This window comes from Pelodiscus sinensis, chromosome 12 (assembly GCF_049634645.1).
Source record: "Pelodiscus sinensis isolate JC-2024 chromosome 12, ASM4963464v1, whole genome shotgun sequence".
Taxonomy (NCBI): domain Eukaryota; kingdom Metazoa; phylum Chordata; order Testudines; family Trionychidae; genus Pelodiscus; species Pelodiscus sinensis.
The window spans coordinates 8745950-8773894 of record NC_134722.1 but is presented as its reverse complement, the minus strand read 5'-3'; the positions used below and the strand labels follow the sequence as shown (position 1 = coordinate 8773894).

The 27945-nt window shown below is 44.6% G+C and overlaps 1 protein-coding gene and 1 long non-coding RNA gene across 2 annotated transcripts in view; one reads left to right on the top strand and one right to left on the bottom strand.

Moving 5' to 3' along the window:
* Positions 1 to 340: 340 nt before the first annotated feature.
* KCNG4 (potassium voltage-gated channel modifier subfamily G member 4) lies at positions 341 to 26945 on the bottom strand. The gene is made up of 2 exons (XM_075939985.1): positions 26196 to 26945; positions 341 to 1315 (listed from the first exon to the last, which is right to left on the bottom strand). The coding sequence occupies exons 1-2, from the start codon at positions 26943 to 26945 to the stop codon at positions 530 to 532; spliced, it is 1536 nt and encodes a 511-aa protein (XP_075796100.1). The 3' UTR covers positions 341 to 529.
* The window catches only part of LOC142831048 (uncharacterized), a 44166-nt gene continuing 37778 nt past the window's right edge, over positions 21558 to 27945 (top strand). The window contains exon 1 of the long non-coding RNA XR_012906644.1: positions 21558 to 22195. This is a non-coding gene — a long non-coding RNA (uncharacterized LOC142831048). The remainder of the gene's footprint in view (positions 22196 to 27945) is intronic.

The window sequence follows — 27945 nt, the reverse complement described above, 5'->3', positions numbered from 1 at the left end:
CATAAAGAGCTTTAAAAACTTTTACTTAAGCTTTTTGATGCCACTGGATATAGATATCAATGTCAAGGATTCCTCTGTATACTAGCTGATGTGCAGTGTAACAAGGGCAAGGATGTGTAGCCTTACAATATCCATTCTAATGCTTGGCTCGAGGTGTTAATTGCAAAGAACATTGGAAACTGAAAGCCAAATAAAAAGATTACTGTTATTTATGTCAGCAAAATTCTGCTTGCTACTCATTCAGTGTTAGGGACTCAGTAAGGTATCTAACTGGTATAGACAAAGTTGTACTTTTATCATTAGTTTTATCAATACAAAGAGAATGGTAGTGCTTAATAAATATTGGGTGATGAATAACCCCTGACCTTTGACTTTCTTCAAGCCAGTAACTCCAGAGTGATGTATTGTAAGACTCCATTTGGCTTGGCCAATTTATTACACCCATTTCAGGAATTGCATTGCAAATGGTAAGTCACCCACGTTGTTGTTTCGCTTTGTTCATGTACTCCGAGATATTTTGCAGCAAGGCTTAGTTTCCTGTGTAAATGTACTTCATTGGTGACATTGGCGCCTCAGAAATCAAGCTGTCTGTCTCATTGAAGATATCCATTTCACCGGAGTGATTCGTGTTTTTTAGCCTGGTTAGCCGGGACTGTAATTTTTCATGTTGTCTTCTCAGCTCTGAATAGGAATGGGAGAAAGTGTGGAAGATTGAGGTGGCTGGGAAAGCCATAATTAGAATCCCACTGAGGATGCTACTCAGAGCCACCATCTGGCCTGGGACACTTCTTGGGACCATATCTCCATATCCCACCGTGGTCATTGAGATAATAGCCCACCAGTAGGAGGCAGGAATGCTTGTAAATTCAAGGACCTTCCCAGATTCATTCTCAGCCAAGTAGACCAGGGGAGAAAACAGGGTGACCGCTACACACAAGAAGAGCAAAAGCAGGCCAAATTCACGGGTGCACCTTCGAACTGTGAGCCCCAAAGTCTGCAGGCCTAAGGAGTGCCTGGCAAGACGCATTACATACAAGATCCTCAAGGCACGTAAGACTCGTAGCACCAGTCCGATCTTCTCCAGATATGAGTTGCTGCTTGGCCTCTCGGCCTCCTCACTTGGCTCATCATCAACCACTATGAGGGAAACATAATAGGGTGAAATAGCCAAGAAATCAATGATGTTCAGGGGCCCTTTGAAGAACTCACACTTGCTCTCCGCCTGAATGAATCGGAGGCAGAGCTCCAGCGAGAACCAGGCCACGCAGATGGTCTCGATGACAAAGATGTAATAGCACTTCTGAGAACATTCACCCTGGTGCAAAACAAACAGAAGGTCAAATAAATGAGCAATCCCTGAACTGATATCAGAAATCATTAGAGAAGCAGAAATATGTATCCTGTGGGCATAGTGATGGGGGGGGGGGGAAACAAACCCAGCAAATAGCTACTTCTACAGCAGCCATGTCACTCAGGATGTGTCGAGACTACATGCCTCCGTCGACGGAGGCATGTAGATTAGACAGATCAGCATAGGGAAATGAAGCTGCGATTTAAATAATCACGGCTTCATTTAAATTTAAATGGCTGCCCCGCTCTGCCGACCAGCTGTTTGTCGGCAGATCGGGGCAGTCTGGACGCGCTGCAGTCGACAAGGAAGCCTTTGTCAACTGGCGCAGGTATGCCTCGTGAAACCAGGTTTACCTGCACCGATCGACAAAGGCTTCCTTGTCAACTGCGGCGCGTCCAGACTGCCCTGATCTGCCGACAAACAGCTGATCAGCTGTTTGTAGGCTCAGCGTGGCAGCCATTTAAATGTAAATGAAGCGGCGATTATTTAAATCGCGGCTTCATTTCCCTTTTTCGAATAAACTAATCTACATGCCTCCGTTGGCGGAGGCATGTAGTTTAGACGTACCCTCAAAAAGCAGTTGAAACGCTCTTTGAGTGAGCTGGCATGTGTGTTAATTTTACTTGGATGAAATTTATCTTTGTGGAAAGGCTCAGCACAAGGCCTATGGACTCTTTACATCATACGTTAAGCCCTGAAAATAGAATTTAGTTGAGACTTAAATGGTACATGAATCTGCACAGAAGTAAACTTAACCGTAATTAGGGTACGTCTAGACTGCAAGCTTCTTTTGGAATAAGCTTTTCCCGAAGAGCTCTTCTGGAAAAGCTTATTTCGAAAGAGAGCATCCACGCACAAAAAGCGCAATGAAATAGCGATGTGCTATTTCAGAAGATAGCATCCAATCAGTGTGGACGCTATCTCGTATTTAAGGCCACCCAGAACCAGTTCAGGTAGGGCATTAGGTCAGCATTTGCTTCTGAGTGCTGCTGTCTAAGGCTATCTGAGGTGCGTTCTTGACCCCCTTGGACAGCAGTTTATCAGCCTCTTCTGCTTCCTTGCCTACCTCTTGGAGGGACAGCAAAGCATTTGCCGTGCGTGCTCTGGTTGCCCTGCTTTAGGACACCTCAGAATTCCTTGCCATGGAGCCTCTGGGCATGCAATGGCCCCAAGCTGCAGTTTCTGCAGCAGTTTCTGCAGGCTGCCATCATGGCCCTGCATGAGCTCGACTCAGAGCTCATCCTTGAGAACCTCTGCCAGTGTGTGGGAGCAAGGCCCTTGCAGCCGCACCCCATGGTGGAGAGACGCTTTTGCAGGCTGGACACCAGTTCTGACTGGTGGAACTAGCTGGTGATGGAGCAGTGGGATGACCAGCATATTGGGTCGTTTAATGTAATGAAGGAAAATAGTTAAGAGATGAAGACCTACTAGGTCATTTAGACCTTGGCCCTCGTTGTGTCCTAGTATGAACCACATCTTTTCTTCCTGTGGATGCAAAAACCAAAAGGAAAGTGAAATAAAACTCACCCATCCAGCAGGTGTAGCATACTAACAGAGTTTTCTGTCTAGCACTGAGGCTACATAATACTAGTGCTACCTTCTGAACCACTACATCGAGACAGTGAATTCATCACAGTCCAGGGCAACTGATGTTTGTCTAACTGTTTCTTTTGTCCCAGGCTGAGCCTAAAAATGTTACTTCCCACGATTTGCTCTACTTGAAGGCAAGAGTCAAACCCAGCTTGCCATTCCCATCCCCTCAGTCACTTAGGAACTGGATAAAAACATCACGTTATCTAAGTGATAATTTAGCCAAATGTTGGATCTACTGGGCAATGTCCAGAAGATCAGAGAACCATCCAGTGGTGGCGTTGGATATAGTATGTCAGAGCCTTGGCTGGTATAAATCGGCCTTCTGGCCCACCAGTGTCCACGTTGTTAGAATTCACTGGGCCATAGCACACTGAAGCTAAACTAGATAATAATCAGCAATATTCAGATCCTGGCAGGTATTTCCATGCCATTTAAGTGCCTAAATATCTCTAAGGATCTGGGTCTGGATTGTGCTCTGTCTCTCTAATGCTTCATAGTATCCCTGATTTGTTCTTGCCTTAAAATATGGTCCACCTGTCCTACAGATTAACACCTTAAAATCCTACACCTTGGGATATTAAATTAATATGATACTTGTTCTTGATGTTTGACTAACACTGGAATGTTCCTTTAAATATTGTTAATAAACCTCTGGAAAACCACCATTGTGACAAAGACTCAAAAGACATAAGAACGGCCATAGTGGGTCAGACCAAAGGTCTATCTAGCCTAGTAGCCTGTTTTCTGACAGTGGCCAATGCCAAATGCCTGCAGAGGTAAAGAACAGAACAGGGAATCATCAAGTGATCCCTCTCTTGTCACCCATTCCCAGACTCTGACAGAGGCTAGGGACACCATTTTTACCCATCGTGGCTAACAGCCATTGATAGACCTACCCTCCATGAATGCATCTAGTTCTTTTTTGAACCCTGTTAAAGTCCCAGTTTTCATAACATCCTCTGGCAAGGAGTTCCTCAGATTGATTGCACACTGCATGAAGAAAAACTTCCTTTTGTTTCTTTTAAACCTGCTGCCAATTAAGACATGGTCACTCATATAGTTTCACACCAAGACGATGTAACTGTGAGGGAGCAAATCAGCAATGGGCTTTGAAGCAGGGGCCACACATTTTTCCTCGCTGAATAGATATTCAGAAGGAAGGCATCTCAAATGCATTAGCTGTGCAGTCCTTGCGAGGGATAAGAATTCAATTTTTTCTCCCATAAATCCAGGAGGTTTAATAAATGAGAGCAGGAGTGATGGGTTAGTAAAATACTTCTCTCATCCTCCATTGAAATTTCATGCTGGGATTACACTAATTAGATTGCCAGGGAGGCTATAATTATGGACACAGGAAAGCAGCGAGGGGATGATGAGGAGCAATAATTTTAGCTAATTTTAGCTACTGAAAAATCTGCTTTCAGGGATAGATTGTGGCTGGCCTTTTGTGGGTGTGGAAAGGCCTGGAGAATCTCCAAAGAGTCTTCATTTCCTTTACACAAGATCCAACTATAGGCAAAGTTATTATTTGTTCCCATAACATAAGAACTAGGGCTCACCAAATGAAATTAATAGATAGAAAGTTTAAAAAAAACCAAAAGGAATGTTTTCTTCACACAGCACAAAGTCAACCTGTGGAACTCCTTGCCAGAGGATGTTGTAAAGGCCAGGACTTTAACAGGGTTCAAAAAAGAACAAGGTAAATTCAAGGAGGTTAGGTCCATCGATATTTATTAGCCAGGATGGGTAGGAATGGTGTCCCTAGCCTCTGTTTTCAGAGGCTGGAAATGGATGATAAGAGAGGGATGTCATGATGGTTACTTGTTCTGTTCACTCTCTCGGGGGCAACTGGCATTGGCCACTGTCGGCAGACAGGATACTGGGCTAGAAGGACCTTTGGTCTGACCCAGTATGGCCATTCTTGTGTTCTTATGTTCACAACTGCATTCCTGTGCTCAAAGACAGCTCCCTGGCAACACCCCTCAACATCAGGGAGAGAGAGACAGACCATCTTCAGAAAAGGATCATGAGCGAACAGGTAGCCCTGTGGGCCTGCTTCTTCAATGGGCTGGGGGGAAAGAGGAAGCCTTGTGCTTTTTCTGAGCAGCAGGCTTCCATTCCCAGAGCCCAGGGGAGACACAGCATCCTAGCACGTGTCTTAAGGGCACCGTCCAGCCAGAGCGGGCAGCGGCAGCGGCAGCGATTCCGAGCTTCAGAGCTACGCGTGTGACTTGACTTTGGAAGGAACTTAGTGAGGAATAGATCACAGAACTTTCCTCCCTTCAGCTGCCTGCTCTGAGATTGCCCTTGGGGGAGGTGTCCTGATGCTTGGCTCTAGAACAAGCAGTTTGGGTTTTATCTCTAGCTTCAGGACTGAATAGTGAAAGCAAGCCCTGTGAAAGATAATGAGGAAACAGCACCCTTTGCTTTATTCATAGAGGGTGAGATGTTAGCCCCATTGAAGTCAGTGCCATGGACTTCAATGGGCTGCACATTACGTGTGAAGAGTTGCTGAGTTGGCTTGATGTAATTGCTTATAATCAGCAGTCACAGTATGCAGAGTTTTTCCAAGATGTAAATTATTCTTTCAGCACAGTCTGTACTGTCTGCCTGTGGTCACTCCAACGACTTGACTTGTGAATTATTCATTATTTTCAGGCGCGATTTAAAATTTTTGCTAACTGGGCTAAATACAGGAACATCAACTACTTCATTTAGCTTTGTACATATGGGCTCATGTGCCACATGGAGGGAGGTTATCGAAGATACAATGAAACATTCCAGCAATGTGCTTCTTTTGAGATGCCACATCTCTCTGTCAGGCCCCTCAGCCTTCATGAGTCTCCCCTTCCAGGAAACAACAGGGAAAGGAGTCTTTTGGACAAAAATTTTAGCCATTAAACAAAATGGTTGAAGCTGCCTCCTGAATTGAGAGGTGAAATTTGAGGTACAATTTCTTCAGAATGGATTCATTTATTTCACCTCAGACCTTTTGTTACCTTCTCTCCCTGGCCCCAGCTCATCAGACAGTAAAAACCTCTGCTCCTTTCCCTTGAAATTTGAATGATCATCTTCTCAAATTTACTAAATCCCAGTTTCAGTGGGAAAGAGCCTTCTACTGGGACATATTAGGAAAGGAAATCTTTTTTTATTTCTGCTATTACGTATCTGAGATGGCCCACATAAAGGCTGTGTCTAGACTGGCCAATTTTTCCGGAAAATCATCTGCTTCTCCGGAAAAACTTGCCAGCTGTCTACCCTGACCGCTTGAATTTCCGCAAGAACACTGACTTACAACTGTAAGAAATCAGTGCTTTTTGCGGAAATATTAAGCTGCTCCCATTCGGGCAAAAGTCCCTTTTGTGCAAAACTTTTGCACAAAAAGGCCAGTGTAGACAGCTGAGATTTGTTTTGCGCAAAAAAGCCCCGATCGCGAAAATGGCGATCAGGGCTTTTTTGTGCAAAAGTGCGTCTAGATTGGCCATGGACGCTTTTCCGCAAAAAGTGCTTTTGTGGAAAAGTATCCGTGCCAATCTAGACGCTCTTTTCCGAAAATGCTTAATGGAAAACTTTTCCGTTAAAAGCATTTCCGGAAAATCATGCCAGTCTAGACGTAGCCTACATATATGTGTGAGGGTGCTACCTTACCTGAACACTCTCCTTCTATTTCTAATGTACTTGCAATGAATAGATGAGAAATCATATGTGTATTGTAAAACCTGCAGCCCTTCATCTCTAGCAGAACAAAAAAGATAGACAAATAATATAAAATAATAATAAAATCCAATCCCTATCACTGTGATGAAAGTGCCCCTTCCCTGCTTCAGTCTCTTGCAATAAAAATGATTGGTTACTTGTTTAGCCAATTTATATAGCAGAGCTGCCAAAAAGTCCTATGGGCAAATGCACAAAAAGGTGTAAAATGAATACACATTATATGGTTCCTGAGAATAAAATCTGTCCCACTAGCTACCTAGAAACACAGGATAGACTCATGACCCTATTGAAGTTAATACCAACACTCCCAGACCTGGTCTATACTACATGGAAAGGTCGAAGTAAGATACACAACTGCAGCTATGTAAATTATGTAGCTGGAGTCGATGTATCTTACATCACGTTTCCGTGCTGTCCACGCAGCGGGAAAGCAAATGCTTCTGTTGGCTTCCCTAACTCCTCGTGAGGAGCAGAAGTACTGGCACCGACATGGATGCCCTTTGAGTTCTATGTGGCAGGACTACACTACACCTGCTAAATTGAATCCTGGAAGATTGACTGCAGCAAGGTCGATCTTCCGTGTAGCATAGACGTGATCCCATTGACTTCAATAGGAAAATAATTTTACCCAGAGACTCTGTGTATGTGTGTGTGTGTGTGCATGTTTTTTACATAATTTTCTTCCCTACTATCAATCTTTCTAGGGTTTAGTGGCTGACGATCTGATTCCTCAATTTCTCATTAGATCAAGGTTAACATCCAAATTCTAAAGCAACAGATGTTGGATGGAAAAATTAGGAATTGGGTATCTGAGGCAATTTCAGCTCCTGCCAGTGACTTTCTCAAAGCATCTCACATTGTGCTTCTGATTGGTACCTAGAGAGCATGGTAAATGACACATCCCGATGGTCCTGCACTATGAAATGGTAAAAGATGCACAGATGAGTCTCCTGTTGGGTAGATTAAGTAAAATGTCAGTTTTTAGGTAGCACAAGACAAGGGAAATGATGACAAATTTCTAGTTTCCCCTGTGCTTTAGAGCGAACTGTTATTACAAAGTTTTTAAAAATAGAGGTACTTCCAATATGTACAGTTAATGAACATGCCTACAAATCAGGAGAACCAGAGTCATAGCTGAAAATACTAAAATAATAAATAAAGGGCAACAAAAATGATTAGGAGGTTGGAGCACATGACTTATGAGGAGAGGCTGAGGGATTTGGGCTTATTTAGTCTACAGAAGTGAAGAGTGAGGGGGGATTTGAGAGCAGCCTTCAACTTCCTGAAGAAGGGTTCCAAAGACGACACAGAGAGGCGGTTCTCATTGGTGACAGATGGCAGAAAAAGGAGCAATGGTCTCAAGTTATGGTGGGGGAGGTCTAGGTTGGATATTAGGAAAAACTATTTCACTAGGGCTGTGTCTACATTGGCACCCCTTTCCGGAAAAGGGATGCTAATGTAGACTTCAGAATTGCAAATTCCGCGGGGGATTTAAATATCCCCCGCGGCATTTGCATTTACATGGCCGCCACTTTTTTCCGGCTTGGGGATAAGCCGGAGAAAAGCGCCAGTCTAGACGTGATTCTCCGGAAAATAAGCCCTTTTTCGGAGGATTTCTTATTCCTACTTTCAAGAAATCCTCCGAAAAAGGGCTTATTTTCCGGAGAATCACGTCTAGACTGGCGCTTTTCTCCGGCTTATCCCCAAGCCGGAAAAAAGCGGTGGCCATGTAAATGCAAATGCCGCAGGGGATATTTAAATCCCCCGCGGAATTTGCAATTCTGAAGTCTACATTAGCATCCCTTTTCCGGAAAGGGGTGCCAATGTAGACACAGCCCAGGAGGGTGGGGAAGCACTGGAAAGGTTTACTAAGGGAGGTGGTGGAATCTCCATTCCTAGAGGTTTTTAAGTCCTGGCTTGACAAAGACCTGACTAAGATGATTTAGTTGGGGTTGGTTCTGCTTTTAGCAGGGGGTAGGACTTGATAGCTTCCTGAGGTCTCTTCCAACCCTATGATTCTAAGTGTTATAAACTCTCCTGCTTCAGGGCATAAACCAAACTCTGACTAATGGGGGGTAGGAAGAATTTTTGTTTCATGGATGAGTTACTCTATAACTGCCAAGTGCAGGGCTTCTTACACGTTTCTTTAAAGCATCAGGAACTAGTTTGGTTGGTGATGGGCTACTCGATTAAATCACTGACCTGACCATAGGACAAGAATTTGTGCAGCAATGTGTGTGTAATGGATAGAGGAACAGCTTCCTAGTTCCACATGAAGTAGTCATACCTTGCAGAGATTCTTTGTTAAAGAATAGAAGATTTCACGTGTTACAGTATTTATAGTGGCCACCAATTACAGTACTTTGGTTTGTATCGAGGGAGAAAAATGTATCACACGCCCAGTACTTTTGTGTTAACCCAGACCCTTACCAGTCACATGAGAGACCATGGGGCTATAAAAGTGAGGTGACTGTGGTGATGGTGAAAGAGTTAAATAGCCGGAACAGCCTTTAGCAATTGAGCTCCCTGTTTTAATTAGTTGAGGGGCCTGAGAAAAGATAATAAAACTTTTTTTAAGAACACAAGAATGGCCCTACTAGACCAGCCCAATGGTCCACCTAGCTCAGTATTATATCATCTGACAGACACTGATACCAGATTCTCACAAGGGAATGATCAAAACAGGAAAATGTATCCTCCTTAGTTGTCTCGTTTCTAAGCTGCTCATTTCTAGTCTTTTAAATCTGCTTGTATGGAAGCATTCCCATACCCCTGATCACTGTGTGGCCCTTAGCCGCACCTTTTCTCACTCTAATATATCTTTTTGAGATGGGGCAGCCAGAACCACATATAGTATTCAGGGTGTATACAGTATATACAGTGTATACACCAGAGATGTATACAGTGGCATTATATTTTCTGTTTTATTATCTATTCTTTTCCATGTGGTTCCTAACATGTTATTAACTTTTTTAAACTGCTAGGCTACCTCTAGACTGGCATGATTTTCCGCAAATGCTTTTAACGGAAAAGTTTTCCGTTAAAAGCATTTTCGGAAAAGAGCGTCTAGATTGGCACGGACGCTTTTCTGCAAAAGCACTTTTTGCAGAAAAGCGTCCGTGCCAATCTAGACGCACTTTTGCGCAAAAAAGCCCCGATCGCCATTTTCGCAATTGGTGCTTTTTTGTGCAAAACAAATCTGAGCTGTCTACACTGGCCCTTTTGTGCAAAAGCTTTGCGCAAAAGGACTTTTGCCCGAACGGGAGCAGCATAGTATTTCTGCAAGAAGCACTGATTTCTTACAGTAGTAAGTCAGTGTTCCTGCAGATATTCAAGCGGCCAGTGTAGACAGCTGGCAAGTTTTTCCACAAGAGCAGCTGCTTTTGCGGAAAAACTTGCCAGTCTAGACACAGCCCTACTGTACATTGAGCAGACGTAAAGGAAGTAGATACATTCATGGATGATAGGTCCATCAATATTTATTAGACAGGATGGTATGGTGTTCCTAGCCTCTGTTTGTCAGAGGCTGAAAATTGATGACCGGGGATGGTTCACTTGTTGATTACCTGTTCTGTTCACTCCCTCTGGGGCACCTGGCATTGGCCCCTGTTGGAAGACAGGACACTGGGTTAGATGGACCTTTGGTTTGACCCAGTGTGGCCATTCTTATAGAATCATAGGACTGGAAGGGACCTCGAGAGGTCATCAAGTCCAACCCCCCGCCCTAAAGGCAGGACCAGGATCTGTCTACACCATCCCTGACAGATGTCTATCTAACCTGTTCTTAAATATCCCCAGAGAGGGAGATTCCACCACCTCCCTTGGCAATTTATTCCAATATTTGACCACCCTGACAGTTAGGAATTTTTTCCTAATGTCTAATCTAAACCTCCCTTGCTGCACTTTAAGCCCATTACTCCTTGTCCTGTCCTCAGAAACCAAGAGGAACAAATTTTCTCCTTCCTCCTTGTGACACCCTTTTAGATATTTGAAAACCGCTATCATGTCCCCCCTTAATCTTCTTTTTTCCAAGCTAAACAAGCCCAGTTCATGAAGCCTGGCTTCATAGGTCATGTTCTCTAGACCTTTAATCATTCTTGTCACTCTTCTCTGTACCCTTTCCACTTTCTCCACATCTTTCTTGAAATGTGGCGCCCAGAACTGGACACAGTACTCCAGCTGAGGCCTAACTAGTGCAGAGTAGAGCGGCAGAATGACTTCACGAGTTTTGCTTACAACACACCTGTTGATACAACCTAGAATCATATTTGCTTTTTTTGCAGCAGCATCACATTGTTGACTCATATTCAACTTGTGGTCCACTATGACCCCTAGATCCCTTTCCGCCATGCTCCTTCCTAGACAGTCGCTTCCCATCTTGTATGTATGGAACTGATTGTTCCTTCCTAAGTGGAGCACTTTGCATTGCTCTTTATTAAATTTCATCCTGTTTACCTCTGACCATTTCTCTAACTTGCTAAGGTCATTTTGAATTATGTCCCTATCCTTCAAAGAAGTTGCAACCCCACCCAGTTTGGTATCATCTGCAAACTTAATAAGCGTACTCTCTATCCCAATATCTACATCATTGATGAAGATATTGAACACATGTTTTCAGAACATGTTCACATGTTTTCAGAAAACTATCCATGATGATTATAAAATCTCTTTCCAGAGTGGCAACAGCTAATTTAGACCCATAATTATGTATGGAGGGGTTGTTTTTTCCGGTGTGCACTACTTTGCATTTAGAAACATCAAATTCCTTTTGCTATTTGGTTGCCTGGTCGCCCAAGTGAATGAGATTCCTCTTAACTCTTCATGATCTGTTCTGGAGCTAACTCTCTTAAGTAATTTTGTATCATCTGCAAATTTTGCCACCTCCCTGTCATCCCCTTTTCCAGATCATTCATGAATATTTTGTAAAGCACATGTCTGCACCTTAGAGACTTGTGGCACCTCACGATTCACCTTTTGCTATAATGAAAACTGTCCATTCAATGCTGCCCTTTTGTTCCTTTCTTTTAATCAATTACAGATCCATGAGAGCTTAGTTTGCTTAAGAGCCTTTGGCGAGGGACCTTGTCAATGCCTTTGTGAACAGTGGTGTACATTACATATGTGGCTGATTTCCCCCTCCTCCCCCCGTGTCTATAAAACTTGGCTGGAAACTTCTTCAATTTTATTATGACCTTCTACCATAAGCAGGGTGATCATATTTCCCTATGAGGAATCTGGGACACTTGGCAAAACTGTTCGAATGCAAGTTCCATGGCAATCAATGGACGATGTAGTAGCCCCCCAACATGCTATAAAAATCCAGGACACAGTGAGGGAAAAGGGACCATGGGGGGGGGGGGGAGGGTCTGGGCTTGGGGCAGGGTGCTCAGGGTTAGGTGCAGTATGACTTCTATTTTGGGGCAGGGGACAACAGGCAGGTCCATATGGCAGGTCTGGGGAGGCAGGGCTACCTCCACTCAGCTTCACCCCAGCAGGCCACCCAGTCTGTCTTAGTTGTAGCAGGGGAAAAGCACAGCCAAAAATTATAACTCAAAGCAGTGGGGGGACTCAGCACAGAAAGTTTGAAGACAGAGAGGGGTAGCTCAGGGTGTGGAAAGAGGAGTAGCTAGGGGCTGTATGTGGGTAGCTCAAGATGTGGAAGGAGGAGTAACTAGGGGCTGTTAGTGGGTAGCTCAGGGTATGGAAAAAGGAGTAACTCGGAGCTGTGTGTATGGGCAGGGTGTTTAGCTGAGGGTGCAGGAGGGGGTAGCTACAGGCTGAGTGTGGCTGGGTGTAGCTCAGGGTGCAGCAGGGGGGCAGTTAGGGGCTGTGTGTGGCCTGGAGTAGCTAAAGGCTGTGTGTCAGGAGGCTCGCTTGGGGTCCCTGTTCCTTGAGGGCTCTACCAGCCATGGAGCTGGGTCCCCCACCCCTGCGGCTCTTACGGGCTGTGTGAGAAAAGGGGGCTGGGAGCTGAGAGGCAGCTTCAACCCCCGGCACCAGCAGCAGAAGAGGGAACAGCACAGCTGCCTGCACCATGGCACCAGCCAGAGGAGCAGGTGTCCTGCCTGGCTCCAGCTTTCTGCCTCCAACCTGGCTAGGAGCGGGGGGAGAGGAGAGATGGGTCCATCCCCATCAAAGATCTGTCCCTCAGGAGCCCTGAGGCTTCAGCGGTTTAGGTGACCCCCACGCACAGGACTGCCTCTCTTCCCTGACACCTCTTCCCGCCTCTCCACCCACCCTGAGGCCCACACGGGCTCTCCCTAACTGGCCACTGCCTGTCCACCTCCACCTGCAGCCACAAGTAGGAGGCTGCTGCAGCTGCACTGACCCCCACTGACCAGCAAGGGGAGCATCAGAGCAGAAAATACAGGACAATTTGCCCATTTTTAAACCAAGGCAGCACACCTGCAAGAAGGCTTAAATAGAGACTGTCCCATTAAAATCAGGGTCACCCTAGCCATAAGGAAAGAGATGTGTGATGTTATACAAGGATAGGCAAGGTGTATGACAATTTAGCACTCTATTAGTCTCTTAGTCCTGGGCACTTTAAGTTTCAGGAGAAGCACTACACATTCCTGATTAACTATAAAAGTCCTCTTGTGCTTCTTTGTCTGTTTCTCTGATTCTTTAATTAGTTAGACGGTTGCTGGTAGTATTTTTATATTCAATTGCACAAGTTTTCTTCTGTTACTACTATCCTGCATTAGTCTGACCTTCAGACACAAGACTCTTCATTATAACATACATTGATCTAATTTTGGACACTGTCCTTTTTAGTAATGAGCTCCGAGCAGTTTGTGTTGCTTCAGTGATATGATAGTCTGCCTTTTAATTATGTTCACGCCTTATGAACACTTAATTAGTGCAGCCAGGTTTATCTGTGAGGGAATAGTGTATAGAGTTTAATTGCTATAGGAAAATTGTGCTGTTCTGTTGAGTGGTTTTACTGCAATCATAGTGACAATTCACCTTGTCTATTCAAAGGGACATAGAGTGCACCTCCATGTCAGCTGATCTAAGAAAACTATCCCAGGCCAGGATAGAAAATAAATACAGGCAGTCCCCGGGTTACGTACAAGATAGGGACTGTAGGTTTGTTCTTAAGTTGAATCTGTATGTAAGTCGGAACTGGCATCCAGATTCAGCCGCTGCTGAAACTGATCAGTTTCAACAGCGGCTGAATCTGGATGCCAGTTCTGACTTACATACAGATTCAACTTAAGAACCCCAAGCATCCCCAAGTCAGCTGCTGCTGAAACTGATCAGCGGCTGATTCCAGGAAATCCGGGACAGGGGCTTCCTGTAGTCAGCCACTGGTCAGTTTCAGCAGCGGCTGACTTGGGGACGCCTGGGGCAGAGCAGCTGGGGTGCTGCTGGGTTTGTCCAGTAGCACCGCCTCTCCTCGGTGCTACTGGACCAACCCAGCAGCACCCAAGCTGCTGTGCCCCAGGCGTCCTGATTCAGCCGCTGCTGAAACTGACCAGAGCGGCGCTACGGGACCAACCGGCAGCGCCCCAGCTGCTGTACCACAGGCGTCCGGAGCAAAGCCGCGGAGCACGGGGGCAGCGGGACAGCCCAGACGTGCCGTGTCTGTCCTGCTGCCCTCGGGCTCCGTGGCTTTGCTCTGCTTTGCTCCCCGTCCCCCTGGTCTGCAGACCAGGGGGACGGGGAGCAAAGCAGAGCAAAGCCACGGAGCACGCGGGCAGCGGACAGCCCTGTCCGCTGCCCGCGTGTTCCGCCGCTTTGCTTCCTCTCCCTGGTCTGCTGGAGACCAGGGAGAGGGAGGGCCCCGTTCGTAACTGCGGATCCGACATAAGTCGGATCCGCGTAACTCGGGGACTGCCTGTATTGATAATGGACTTCATCTGAGTGAGGGACCTCAAGCCAGAGGCAGGTTACAGAACGGATCTTGGAAATCACTAATAGTTTTCATGCTTAATGAAGCAGGATGAAACATGCTACTTGAAAGACAAAAATAAATAAGACAAATTTCTGATTTTCTGAAGTACAAGAACAGCAAATTGCTATTATTTTCCTACATCTCCCGTACTTCTGTTAGCCCATCAGCCTTGTTAGTGTTGCTGACAGTGGTTTTGGGTTGTTTGAGCAATGAATACCTGACTAGGCTTATATTTTTAGATATCACAGGGACCAGCTATCATGGCAGGGCTCTGGTCTTACTAGGGCAGGGGGCAGGAAAGGAGGAATCCTGTGCTTCTAGGCAGTTAGGGCACCTCTACACTATGGGGAAGATTGCAACTGCTGCAGTCAATCTGCTGGAGTTTGATTTAGTGGGTCTAGTGAAGGCATGCTAAATCAAACTCAGAGGGTGCCCCGTCGATGCTGGCGAGGAGTAAGGGAAGCTGACAGAAGTGTTTGCTCTTATCGGCCTCTCACTGTGTGAACAGCAATTTAGTCCCACTCTCCCCTAACAGGGGTAGACTTTTCAGTGGTATGGAGAGGATTCAGGGGCACCTGGGCCCACCCTCTACTCCAGGTTCTCCTGAACCCAAGGAGCCTAAAGCAGTGGCAACACAGCAGTATTTCCTCCCCTACCAATGTTGCAGCATTTCCCTCAGCCACTTCCCCAAACAACCCCTCTTCCTGGTGCCTAACCACGTCCTTCCTATTCCTCCACAATGTACCTCCTTACTCCCAGTCCTCAGATCCCCTGCCCTCTCTGAAGGGAAGCCTTTTAAACTAGCCCCAACATGTCCTAAGTGGGCTGTAGGTGTTTTCATTACCCAGTCTTTCTCTTGCTTCAGGCATGCTCTTAATTGCTCTGCAGCCGTCTCTGCCCTGGTCACTCAGGGTACGTCTACACTACAGGGTTTTTACACAAAAACGGCCGGTTTTGCGCAAATATCCATGGAGCATCCACACCTCAAGCACGTTTTTGCACAAGAAAATTGACAGTGAATCAACAGAACAGAGTGGTTTTTGCAGCATAGCTAGTCCTCTTTCGAGGAATAACTCCTTTTTGCACAAGAGCTCTTGCGTAACAAGGTGCGTGTGGACGGGAAACAGGGGTGTTTTGCGCAAAAACAGCCTCTCGGAAGACGCACAGATGCCCCGATGGCCATTCTGTTAGTGGCAATCAGAGCTTTCTTGTGAGAGAGTATCCATGCAGTCTGGACACTCTCTTGTGCAAAAGCACATTGCTTTTCTGATGCACTTTTGTAGCGTGGACGTGCTTTTGCACAAGAAGTTTTTGCAGAAGAGCTCTTCCGCAAAAAGCTTCATGCACAAGAAGCCTGTAATGTAGACATAGCCTCAGGGAACAGAAAACTATTCGTCCAGTGGCCTGCATATTTATCCTTGAATGAGTGCGCTAGAAAATGGTTGGCTTTGCTTTACAGCATGTGCTGTTAACATGGGCTGCTAGAATATAGTCTCTGGGCATAGCTCAACACAGCACTGCAGCATGGTGAAGCTGTCACCATCCAAACATCTGCTCAACTTATCTTGGCACAGGCAGATTTTGTTTGGCCGATTTCAATGTGTCCTCTTACTGCCCATTTCCTCCCTTCAGCCTTACACGCAATTACAGGGATTGAGGTCAGTGTCCACTAAGACACCGGCAGATGGGAGCAGACGGCATTGTTGCTGTAGGCTATTAGAGTCATAGCAGAATAGGACCTGCCTTCTGCCTCCTTGCACAGATTGATCGTTATCTGACAGGGTTGCTCTTGTTTTCATTTGCACCGGCCTGTGGGTCACTAAATTTATTCAGCCCTGAATTCAGTGGATTTAGCAACAATAGGAGCTTGCCACCTCATTTCCTCAGGCAGCTTGCTTTGGGGGCCAGATTCAGCATCCCCATGCAGCCCATGTCAGCACAAAGGACTGGATTCTGGCCATAACTTGACAGCAGAATACTCCCGAGGCGGAAGGGAGCTTCCCCAGCAGGATAAAGCTGAATGGATCAACTCACGCACCATGGCTGCGTCTAGACTGGCATGATTTTCCGGAAATGCTTTTAACGGAAAAGTTTTCCGTTAAAAGCATTTTCAGAAAAGCGCGTCTAGATTGGCACGGATGCTCTTCCGCAAAAGCACTTTTTGCGGAAAAGTGTCCGTGCCAATCTAGACGCGCTTTTCCGCAAAAAAAGCCCCGATTGCCATTTTCACAATCTGGGCTTTTTTGCAGAAAACAAATCTGAGCTGTCTACACGGGCCCTTTTGCGCAAAAGCTTTGTGCAAAAGGGACTTTTGCCTGAACGGGAGCAGAATAGTATTTCCGCAAGAAGCACTGATTTCTTACAGTAGGAAGTCAGTGATTTTGCGGAAATTCAAGCAGCCAGGGTAGACAGCTGGCAAGTTTTTCTGGAAAAGCAGCTGATTTTCTGGAAAAACTGGCCAGTCTAGACACAGCCCTTGTGTTCCATCCACCTGAGTGTAGGGGTCATGTCAGAGGAAGGAGCTGTGTTGGGTGTGGGAAGAGGTGGGCCAAGACTGTGGCCTGCTCTATCTACACAGCACCCTAAACTTGAAATGAGATACACAATTTGTGCTAAGCAAATTGCGCATCTTATTTTGAAACTATTTCAAAATAGTTTATTTTGAAATTTGATGCTGTGTAGATGTGCCAAATTTCAAAACAGCGCGCTATTTCGTGCCATCCCTTATCCCTTGTGCAACAAGGGTTACCGGGATGGCGAAAAAGCACGCCCATTGTTTCAAAAAATATTTCAAAATAAAGGGTGGCTTGTGTAGATTTAGGGTAGCTACTTCGGTGTCCCAAAATAGCCGTACAGTGTAGACATTAAGGGTGTGTCTAGACTACAGGGTTTTTTCGAAAAAAAGTAGCCTTTTTCGCAAAAAAACTTCACCTGCATCTAGACTGCAGCTGCGTTCTTTTGAAAGTAAATCGAAAGAATGCGGCAGTTTTTTCGATCGTGGTAAACCTCATTATACGAGGAATAATGCCTTTTTTCAAAAGTACTCTTTTGAAAAAAGGCGCTATTGAATGCAAACTGTGCTTTTTTGAAAGAAAGCGTTTAGACTCTCTTTGAAAATGCGGCTTGCTTTTTTGAAAAATCTGCTTTTAGTCTAGATGCTCTCTTTTGAAAGAGGCTTGTAGTCTAGACATAGCCTAAGTGGTGTAAGGACCACCAGCGAACATACCCTAATAGCATATATTATATCAACCTCTAAATTGCTGAAGTTCATGCCAGGATTAGGGCATTGCAGATTCAGGAAGTTAAAAAACAGACTCTTCCGTCCCTATCTCCGTTCTCTATGCCAAGCTCAGACACGGGAGGGATGGGAGGGGAAGAATAGAGACCCTTTAACGGGAAAATGAGAATTTGGGCATTCAGCGTGTGCACCATTCTGACGCCGTTCCCCATCTGGAGCTGCAGGAATCTGACCGCACTGCCGCAGGTACTGCTGAATCACTGTGCCTGCATTGCTGCTGCTGTTTGAATAATTAAACTACGCTCCGTTAAATCAAACGACACTCTGGGAGAACTTGAAAACTCCCTGTTATGGATCACTCTGGCCCTTGGATTTATGGTTACAGCACTGAGGCGGTGAAATGAGAAGAGTGACTGCCTATACAAAGAAAGACTCTCACCTGATTTGCAGGACCACAGGCTATTAAAAATATAGTGTTTTCTAATGTCCCAGCGATCTCTACCCAACTCAGCTTAAAAAAAAAAAAATCCAGAGATCTGAAAACTACTGTGAAAATTAGTACAGATTTCAGGTCTTGCTGCAGGGCAGCAACGCGGTAAGGTAATATAGGTAGTAAATAGCAATAGTGTTAATATAGGGTTTGTATTAACATGGGCATTAACAAATAAATAATGGAGCTCTATGCAGTACTGTTAAAATGGTGCCCCAATGGCAGCTGTGCGGGTGAGATCTTTTTAGAGATGTGATTTTATCATCTTCAGCACCACACTAATGAAATATTTTTAAAATAAATTGTAAACTAAGGTCCTGTTGACCGACATTGTAAAGTAGAAACGGACAGTCTGGACCTCGGGTTGGCAAATGCCTGTTAAGTGGCTTCATGACCACTCGAATGGCTCTTTCACAGGTTACATAAAAACATAAGCATGGCCAGACTGGGTCAGACTAAAGGTCCATTTAGCCCAGTGTCCTGTCTTCCGACAGTGGCCAATGCCAGATGCACCAGAGGGAGTGAATAGAACAGGGAATCTTCAAGGGACACCATTCCTATTCATCCTGACTAATAGCCATTGATGGACCTAACCTCCATGAATTTAACTAGTTCTTTCTAAAACCCTGTTAAAGTCCCAGTCTTCACAATGTCCTCTGGCAAGGAGTTCCATGGGCTGACCGTGCGCTGCATGAAGAAAAACTTCTTTTTGTTTGTTTTAAACCTGTTCCCTATTAATTTCATTTGATGACCCCTAGTTCTTTCATTATGGGAGGTTCACTGTTCTGCTAATAAGTCTGGCAGGCTTTGTCACTTTTAAGATAACTAGATCCTCTCCAGAGGAAGCAGAGCCACAGAACAGCAATAGGAAGAGGTGAGTAGGTGGACATTGAGACCTTGGGGTGTCCCAAATTTTCAGGTGCCTATACAACTATGTATTCTGCATATGGGTGAGCATGATCCTGACCCTAAACTTCTTTCAGTGTAAGAAGGTGCAGTACTTTTGTAGGTAGGAGACTGAATAATGGAGCTATTAACAAATAGGTTTTGCTTAATTTTCTTGTTTCCCTTCTCAATAAGGTCAATACATTGTTTTTTCATGTGTGATACATTCCTTCAACTGCTCAACATGTTTTTTTCTCTGTACTTCCCTTTGGAGTCCGGTGTAACTAAGGTATTTTCAGTGTGATTCACATATCATTCCAATACTATGAGCCAGGGCCTCAAAATACCCAATGGGTTTAAAAATCAATTCTGTATTACCAAATCCTACTTTGGAGACTCTCTTTATTTGCCTGCTGGTTTGAGGGCCTTTATGCTGCACAGCTTTGCCTGCAGGCAGGAAAGCTTGTGAGAAGGCTTGTGAGACTCCCCATCTAAGGCCATCGGACTAGGATCAAGCCCATTCTGGGGAGCTGTGTGAGCTGCTTTTGTGAACTTTACTTTTCTTTCATGAGGAAAAGGCTTGGCTGCATTTTTGTCTCCGTAGGCATCCCACAGGATGACCCCAATTTGAAGCATTGTCTAAAAAAAATTCCCCTCACTCTCAAAAAGAAACTTCCACTGGTATCCAGTTCAAAGCAGACACTGTTCCTCACCAAGCACTGCTACCGTGGTTGGATTCCATTCTGGTCACCTCCTTTTTCTTCAGGTCGTCTGGGTTGTTTATCTCCCCAGCCTGCTGAAAGCATCATGCCATGGCTGTGCAATGACCATTTTGGTGACTTTTCTGGCTCTCAAGTCTTTGGGTCCAAATTATAACCCTGGATCTGAACCCTTGGCCTGTCTGTATTGGCTTGAGCCTAACTGCTTTCTCTGAACACCCACTGCTCACTTGGGCAATTTTGAATCTGAATTTTATGTCTGGATTTTATGCATGCTCCATATCATGTACTTATCTGCAGTGCAATTCTGTCTCTTCCCGTCATGGGGAAGGAAGTGCCATCTCTGTGTTTAAACTTCCTGGGATTATTTCATTTTGCACGTGCCTAAATGACATAATAGGACAAAATTTCCAGAAGCCCACAGGATCAAAGTGCACATACAATATTTGCATGCCTGTGAGTGACCTTTACAGAATTGCACGTGCCTTTTATTAACTGTTTTGCTCAAATGATCCATTTGTCATTAGACCGTTTTATACTCTTTCTTCTGATTCCAAATCGAGGGCAATTGTAACAGCTTCAGTCTTGCCCAATACGCCATGGATTAAACCAGGAGCCTCTACAGCAGAAAGTTTGAGTCTCTATAGCTTGAGCTAAAGGTTCAGTTTGCTGTAGCTAGGGGGCTGTAGCAGACTCATATCCTTTGTGGTCTGGCTATACAGGGTGACTCGTAACACTAACCAGTGGTTTACATAATATACATGCACAATACCAATTATATGTCCTCTCTGTCACTCATATTTCCAAGGTGCCTATAACTGTGATGTCTAAGTATTAAGTGTAAAGTAATGCACATAAAAAAAATAACCCCAACTATACGTACAGTATGGTGGGGGCTAATTTGGCTATGACAAATCAGGAAAGAGATCTTGGAGTTATCGTGGATAGTTCTCTGAAAACTTCCACACAGTGTGCAGCGGTGGTCAAAAAGGCAAATAGGATGCTAGGAATGATTAAGAAAGGGATAGAAAATAAGACACAGAATATCTTACTGCCCCAGTATAAAACTATGGTACTCCCATATCTTGAATACTGTGTACAGATGTGGTCTCCTCACCTCAAAAAAGATATTTTGGCCTTGGAAAGGGTTCAGAAAAAAGCAACTAAAATGATTAAGGATTTGGAATGGGTCCCATATGAAGAGAGGTTAAAACAACTAGGACTTTTTAGTTTAGAAAAGAGGAGACTGAGGAGGGATATGATAGAGGTCTATAAAATCATGAGTGGTGTGGAGAGGGCAGACAAAGAAAAGTTATTTATTAGTTCCCATAATAGAAGAACTAGAGGACACCAAATGAAATTAATGGGGAGCAGGTTTAAAACTAATAAAAGAAAGTTCTTCTTCACACAGCGTGTAGTCAGCCTGTAGAACTCCTTGCCAGAGGAGGCTGTGAAGGCTAGGATTATAACAGAGTTTAAAGAGAAGCTAGATAATTTCATGGAGGTTAGGTTCATAAAAGGCTATTAGCCACGGGATAGAAATGGTGTCCCTGGCCTCTGTTTGTCAGAGGCTGGAGAGGGATGGCAGGAGACAAATCGCTTAATCATTGTCTTCGGTCCACCCTGTCTGGGGCACCTGGTGCTGGTTACTGTTGGCAGACAGGCTACTGGGCTAGATGGACCTTTGGTCTGACCCAGTATGGCCGTTCTTATGTTCTTATGCTTGAAATATCCATGGGAACTGACATGCATTCTTTGTTCCTGTGGCCAAGCCCTAATACAAAATGAAGCAGGGTATTCATTTCAGCCATGCGTCAGAAGGGGGTTACAGGAAACACAGACCCATAATTTTCTCTTCCTTATTTCTATTCTGTAAATGGGATCTGTGCCTTTGGGATAATCCTCCCTCCTGGTTGCTATGATTTCAGTAGAAATGGCCACCTTCCTTCCCGCTTTCTTGTTACTATGGCAACTGGCTGATGCAGATGCTTGTTACCTGGCTGAGTGTCTCACGGAGCCTGAGTTTTCGCTTTCCCTTTGGTGGCAAATTGTTGTGCAACCTCTTCTTCTACTTGTCCAAGCAGCCCTTTCCTGGGCTACTTAGCTAGCGCGAGACGGAGATGTTACTGCAGAGCATACAGCGTCGAGACAGCCAAACCCTCTGACAGAAGTAGAGCTCACTTTGTATTATTCTCCCTTCTCTTTTTGCTTTCTTCAGGCACTGGAGACCAGCTAATTCTGACACCCAGGAGTGTGGCTGAGATGCCGAAAGGAGCCCGGAGAAGTACGCGTGGCAACAGAGGTAAAATCTTTCTTATTAGTATGATGGAAGCAATGAGCCCCCCTCCTCGCATGGTTAGTGACATGGAGGACTTGAGTCTTAGAATACTGGTGAACATGCCCTGGGCAAAGCATACCTTCCTGAAGTCACTCGGGAAACAATTTTGAATAACAAATACATTCACAAAAGTTGCAATTTGTGGGCGGATGAGTCACAGCAACAACCAAGAAGCAACGTTTTTTGAATACGTTACTTGCCAAGATCTCGCTAAGACTCTGTTCTGAGGCCTCAAAAAGAGTCCAGGGATAGTTCACTGCTTCATAGAAATGACAGAGGGGAAATAATTATTCGGCCATGCTGTCTATTCCTCCACAAGCCAGGTCAGTTCACCCCCTTATATGCTCAAGAGCTTTGCCAGTCTTAGTTAAAATTGATTCAGACAATGGGATTTGATATCTTTGTCCCTGGTCCCTACAATGCTCTTGCACAGTTATTTAATTTAAAGGTGATATTGAGACTCAGGGCTTGTCTACACTTGAAGTGTTGTAGTGTTTGACTGTATACACTGTTTACACTGACAGCAGGGGTTCTCCCATTCGAGTAGGTAACCCAACTTTCTGAGACACTGTAGTGAGGCTGATGAAAGGAATTCTTCCACTGACCTAGAGCTGTCTACCCTGAGGATTAGGTGGGTATAGCTAAATCTTTCAAGGTGTAGATTTTTCAAACCTCTAAGGGTATGTCTACACTACCACCCTAGTTTGAACTAGGGTGGTAGTGTAGGCAACCAGAGTTGCAAATGAAGCCCGGGATTTGAATTTCCCGGGCTTCATTTGCATAAAGCCGGGCGCCGCCATTTTTAAATGTCCGCTAGTGCGGACTCCGTGCCGCACGGCTACACGCGGCACGGACTAGGTAGTTCGGACTAGGCTTCCTACTCCGAGCTACCATTACTCCTCGTGAAACTACCTAGGAAGCCTAGTCCGAACTACCTAGTCCGTGCCGCATGTAGCCGCGCGGCACGGAGTCTGCACTAGCGGACATTTAAAAATGGCGGCGCCTGGCTTTATGCAAATGAAGCCCGGGAAATTCAAATCCCAGGCTTCATTTGCAACTCTGGTTGCCTACCTTACCACCCTAGTTCAAGCTAGGTAGTATAGACATACCCTAAGAGATATAGCTACAAGTTCCCAGACTAGACCAGCCCTAACTTTGAGCAAAGGATAATGTTGCCCCATTTTGCCAAACTCTAGCTAAGATACATGTGACAACAGGTTGGGAGGCTGAAAGAGCTGAAAGTTAGGGCTTGTCTACCCCTGCTCTAGATGGTGCTTGGTCTTGCCATGAGGACAGGAGACTGGACTTCATGACCTCTCGACCTCCCTTCTAGTTCTAGTTTTCTATGATTCCTGTGCAGACTCCCTCAGATACTTCACCATTTCAGATATAAATGTATGAGTCTATATTATTTTCTGTCTTAATCCCAATTTTTAAAGCAGGCCTGCACAACATATGGCCCGTGGGCCGCATGCAGCCCAAAGGGGCTCACTGAGCAGCCCGCAACAACTTTCCGAAATAATATTTCCTCCCTCCTCTCTTCCGCTCTCCTCTACTCCCCTTTTGAACGAGGCGCTCTCTTGTGCTGGCGCATCTCCCCTGATGTCAGGGACACACGCATGCTCTGGCCCCGCCCTACTCCCGCGTGCAGTCCCACGCCCCTTCCGGCTTCCGGCCCAGGTCTCGGCCCCCCTGCACGCTGCTCGGCTGGGTGGCCGCTTGCGCAGCACAGTCCGCTGTCAGAACGCCGCACTCCCCGTGCAGCACTGGGGTTGGCGCTGTTGGAGTTTTAGCCCGCGTGTTCGGTATTTTTTGGGAGAGCATCTGGCAACCTTACTTCTGGCCCACAGCTGTTTTCTTTGGAGTAATGCAACTCGGCGGCTTTCCGAGTTGTGCCGGCCTGTTTTAAAGTATCTACACATTAAAACACTGCTTATATAGAAAAAAACCCTATGCTCATTTACAGCTATATTTTATAGAACACTCTGACTTAAATGATTCTTCTGTATCTTACTACTAGCTACCTTTGTATCCCTATGCTCAAAACTCTTACCTTCTAAAGATAAAGTTATTTTTTTAAATACGGCAAATTAGACCTAGTTGAGATCCAAAACACACACTATGTTTTTTCTTATTTTTCTTTTGAAATACTTTGCAAGAGTTCTCTTTTTTACAAAGGAGCCAATAGCCTCACAGGTCGGGGGGGGGGGGAGGGGCAGGACTCTGAACTCCCAGAAGGGGCGGGGCATTGGTCGAAAGGGGCAGAGCTGGACAATCCACCCTCAGTGTTGCCTGGACCGTGGCATGCCTCACCCCAGACCTTGGAGCTGCCTGGAGAGCACTCCATCAGCGATTTAAAGGGCCCACGGCTCTGGACAGTTGCTCCCTTTCCCCACCCCCCCTCCATTGGTGTGCTTTCTTGTTTATGTTTTGAATTTGAGATAAATATGTATCATGCTCTTTTTTAGAAACAACGTTAATGGGCAATGATGTTTCCCTTAGAAGTCTTCATGTCCATTTTGCTTATGGCCATAAAAAGATGCTCTGTATTTAAAGCTGCTTCTTTGAAAAGGCTCTGAAGCATCTTAACTACTTTTACTTCAAGATGTGATAGCTTGGGGTGGGGGCTACTACATATTCAGAGCAATTACTGAAGGAATTCAAATTTTGAATCAATGTGAGTAGAAATGCAAAGCTTACATAGAGCAGAAAACAATCTCTTTTAATCCCAGTCTTCTGTGCCGTCCTTATCTTTATTGAAAGACATCAAATATCAGGGCATATCTTTGATAGGACTGCACTCAGTGCCTTCCTGAATTACTACTCGGACAATAAAATGTATGCAGCACATTGTGCAATAAATGTGGAAATGGTTTCAGTAAACTATGTACGAGAAATTGATTCTTTAAAGCATCAATGAGAAAAAGTGACTGTGGCTTGTTTTATTTAATCTTGACGTCAGTATTTTGAAAACTGTCACAAGTTTCAAAAGCAGTTTGTAGATACAAGAGGTGGAAGAATCCACTGTTAGTTTGGATGTTATATACTTAAAATCACATTAAATGTTTAACTCCATCCATTTTCTTATTAGAATGATATATCTTTAAAACATTAACATTTCTCCCACATATGGTATAAGTTTGATTTATTTGCCATGAATTATTTTGAGAGATGTATTTAGAGAAGGTTTATATGTACTTATTGAATTAAAATTTCAGCCAGTCTTTATGAGAATTCCTGCAAATTTATGTGTGTGTCCAGATGCAAAGTACTACAGACACAAAACTTGTCCATCCATTTTGGAGGCAAAGTTTGAAAATCCACGTCTGTATTATTGTTGTATATCTTGTTGTGTTATCATTGTACAAAACAAATGTAAGAGTATTATTCTAGAAAAAATTATTTCAAGTCTCCTAAAATAATGACTACATCAGAGTTGATCTAGTTATCACAACAGAAGACAACTTGCTATTTTCCCTGGCATCTTTATTTTTAAAAAATATTTCTTTCCCTAGATGAAATACTGCTATGACTAAGTGTGTGAGACTAATGGCTAGCAGCAAATAAAATAACTTTTGTTAACAACTCTTTCTTAAGTTGTAGGTGAGGTGGGGGAAATGCTGTGTTACAAAGTGAACAGCATGAACGATTGTAGGAGCTTAATTCTTTGATTCCATTCTGAAAGCCTTTTCTCTATTTCTGGCTGGCAAGCAATACATTTTGTTTAATTCTTTGTGACTGAAAATGGCTTTGAAACTGATACAAAGTCAGTTTCAAAAGTTTATTTCTGTTTACAATCATAACAATGAATACAGGCAAATGTTGACATTATGTCCTGAGGATTTTCTCCAAGGATCATGTATCTTTTTTGTTAGGCATGTTTAACAATAACAGGCTTGCTTCTTATAACACTGCAGTAGGTTTATAGAAGGTTGTAATACTAATGAAAAAGGGACTGACTTACCCTATCTTCTTCGGCTCTTAAGTCCGGCATTGTGCTAACACAAAGGCTTATAGCTGTGGTGGCCACAAACAGGATGGAGAGACAAGCAAAGACTTTTCCTGGGAGTCCTGACTGAGGATTTTCAACCATATCCCTGAGATTATTCATAAATTGTTCAAATTTGGTTCTCTCGACCAAGACACATGTGTTCTCCTTGCTTGTTTGCATCTCTTCCTCCTTGTGCAGCTCAGCCAGCTCCTGCAGTTTTTGAAACAGTTTTCGGAAGCAGCATTTCTCCAAGTTGGATTCCTCAATTCCCCAGTATCTCAGCTCCTCCTGGAATGACAAGGCACACATATCTCGTAAGAGCATCAGCTTTCCTGCTGCTAGAAAGCTGACAATCATCCCAAAAGCGTTGGGATTCCGGTCGAAAAAGAACTCACAGGTGTCTTCATCATAGTCATCACACAGCTGAATAATTTCATCGTAGCTGCTGCAAAACTTTAGCTTGCTGAGCCGGGTCAGTGGGAAATTGTCTAAGGTGCTCCAAGGAAGGAGGTATTTGATTCCTCCGACATTTATGATGATCTCCCTCTTTGTGTCAACCGTACAGATCTGATCTGGATGGTAAATCCTCCTGGCCCTTTGATAGTGAACCCCTTTGACAGAAGGGGTGTCCACAGAGATGGGAAAAAGATGGTTCAAAGAACTACAGGAACCGTAGCTAATGTTACTATAGTCCTGGTTGTTGCCTCCTGAGAGAATCGGCATCTCTGAGAGTTCTCACTGGGACATCCGAAATGATGGCATCAGAGCAGGGTTAACTGTCACCAAAAGATGGGGGTAGAGGAAAGAAACACAAACAAGGTTATAATGAGTATCACTGGATACCTCCCTGAGACATTCACAAAGTGTGTGTGTGTGTGTATAAAAGTCACCTTCTGCCTCTTTTTGAAATCTGCAGCCTGTCATTAGTTTTCTGGTAACACAGAGACAGAAAAAAATGAAGCCCCATTCATAATTCTTGCAGAGCGCTGGATGGCTGCAAGTCCTAAATTGAACAGATGAGGCTCTTGCATTTAGAGCTAATTTTCGTCACAAGCCCTGTCTTTGCATTTGTTAGTACTTGCTTGTCGCATACCTCTGCTATTTCTATAAACACTTAAATATGTACCGGCTAAACGAAGCTGCTTACTAGTTGTTAAAGTGAAAGTTACTCACCATCAACTGGATGCCCAGTTCTTAATTACTTTAACTTGAAATGTATAGAGATTGAAATTCCTCCTTCCTTCCACTACACTCCCTCCGTCTCTACCTCTCCTGAGTGTTTGGAAAGTGCTTTATAAATGATGAGCTGCTTTATTTATTCTCCACTGTTCATTGCATATGACAGAGAGGACGCAGGTACAATGTGCCCAGCCAGAGAAAACTTCAGTGTATGCACAATCCCAGAGACCAAAATACTCTCCCAGTTTATGGGTTGATTTGCAGACTCCTCTATAAAGGGCAAAACCCTCTTTTTTCCTTTGATCTGCAACAATCATGAATAACTAATCTCCCCTGCCCACCACCACAACTAAAATCCCAAAGCACCTTCCCCAAAGTTACTTACCACCCTGACCGGCTGCTTTTAGGTCTCCCATTCCTCTGTACATATGCTGCAAACTGAAGATTCTCCTCTGGACCAGTTAGCAGAAAGACATGGGGATATTTTAAGGGTAGTGATTGCATGCAGAATCTCTATTGCACCCAGTAAATCTCAGTCTCTCTC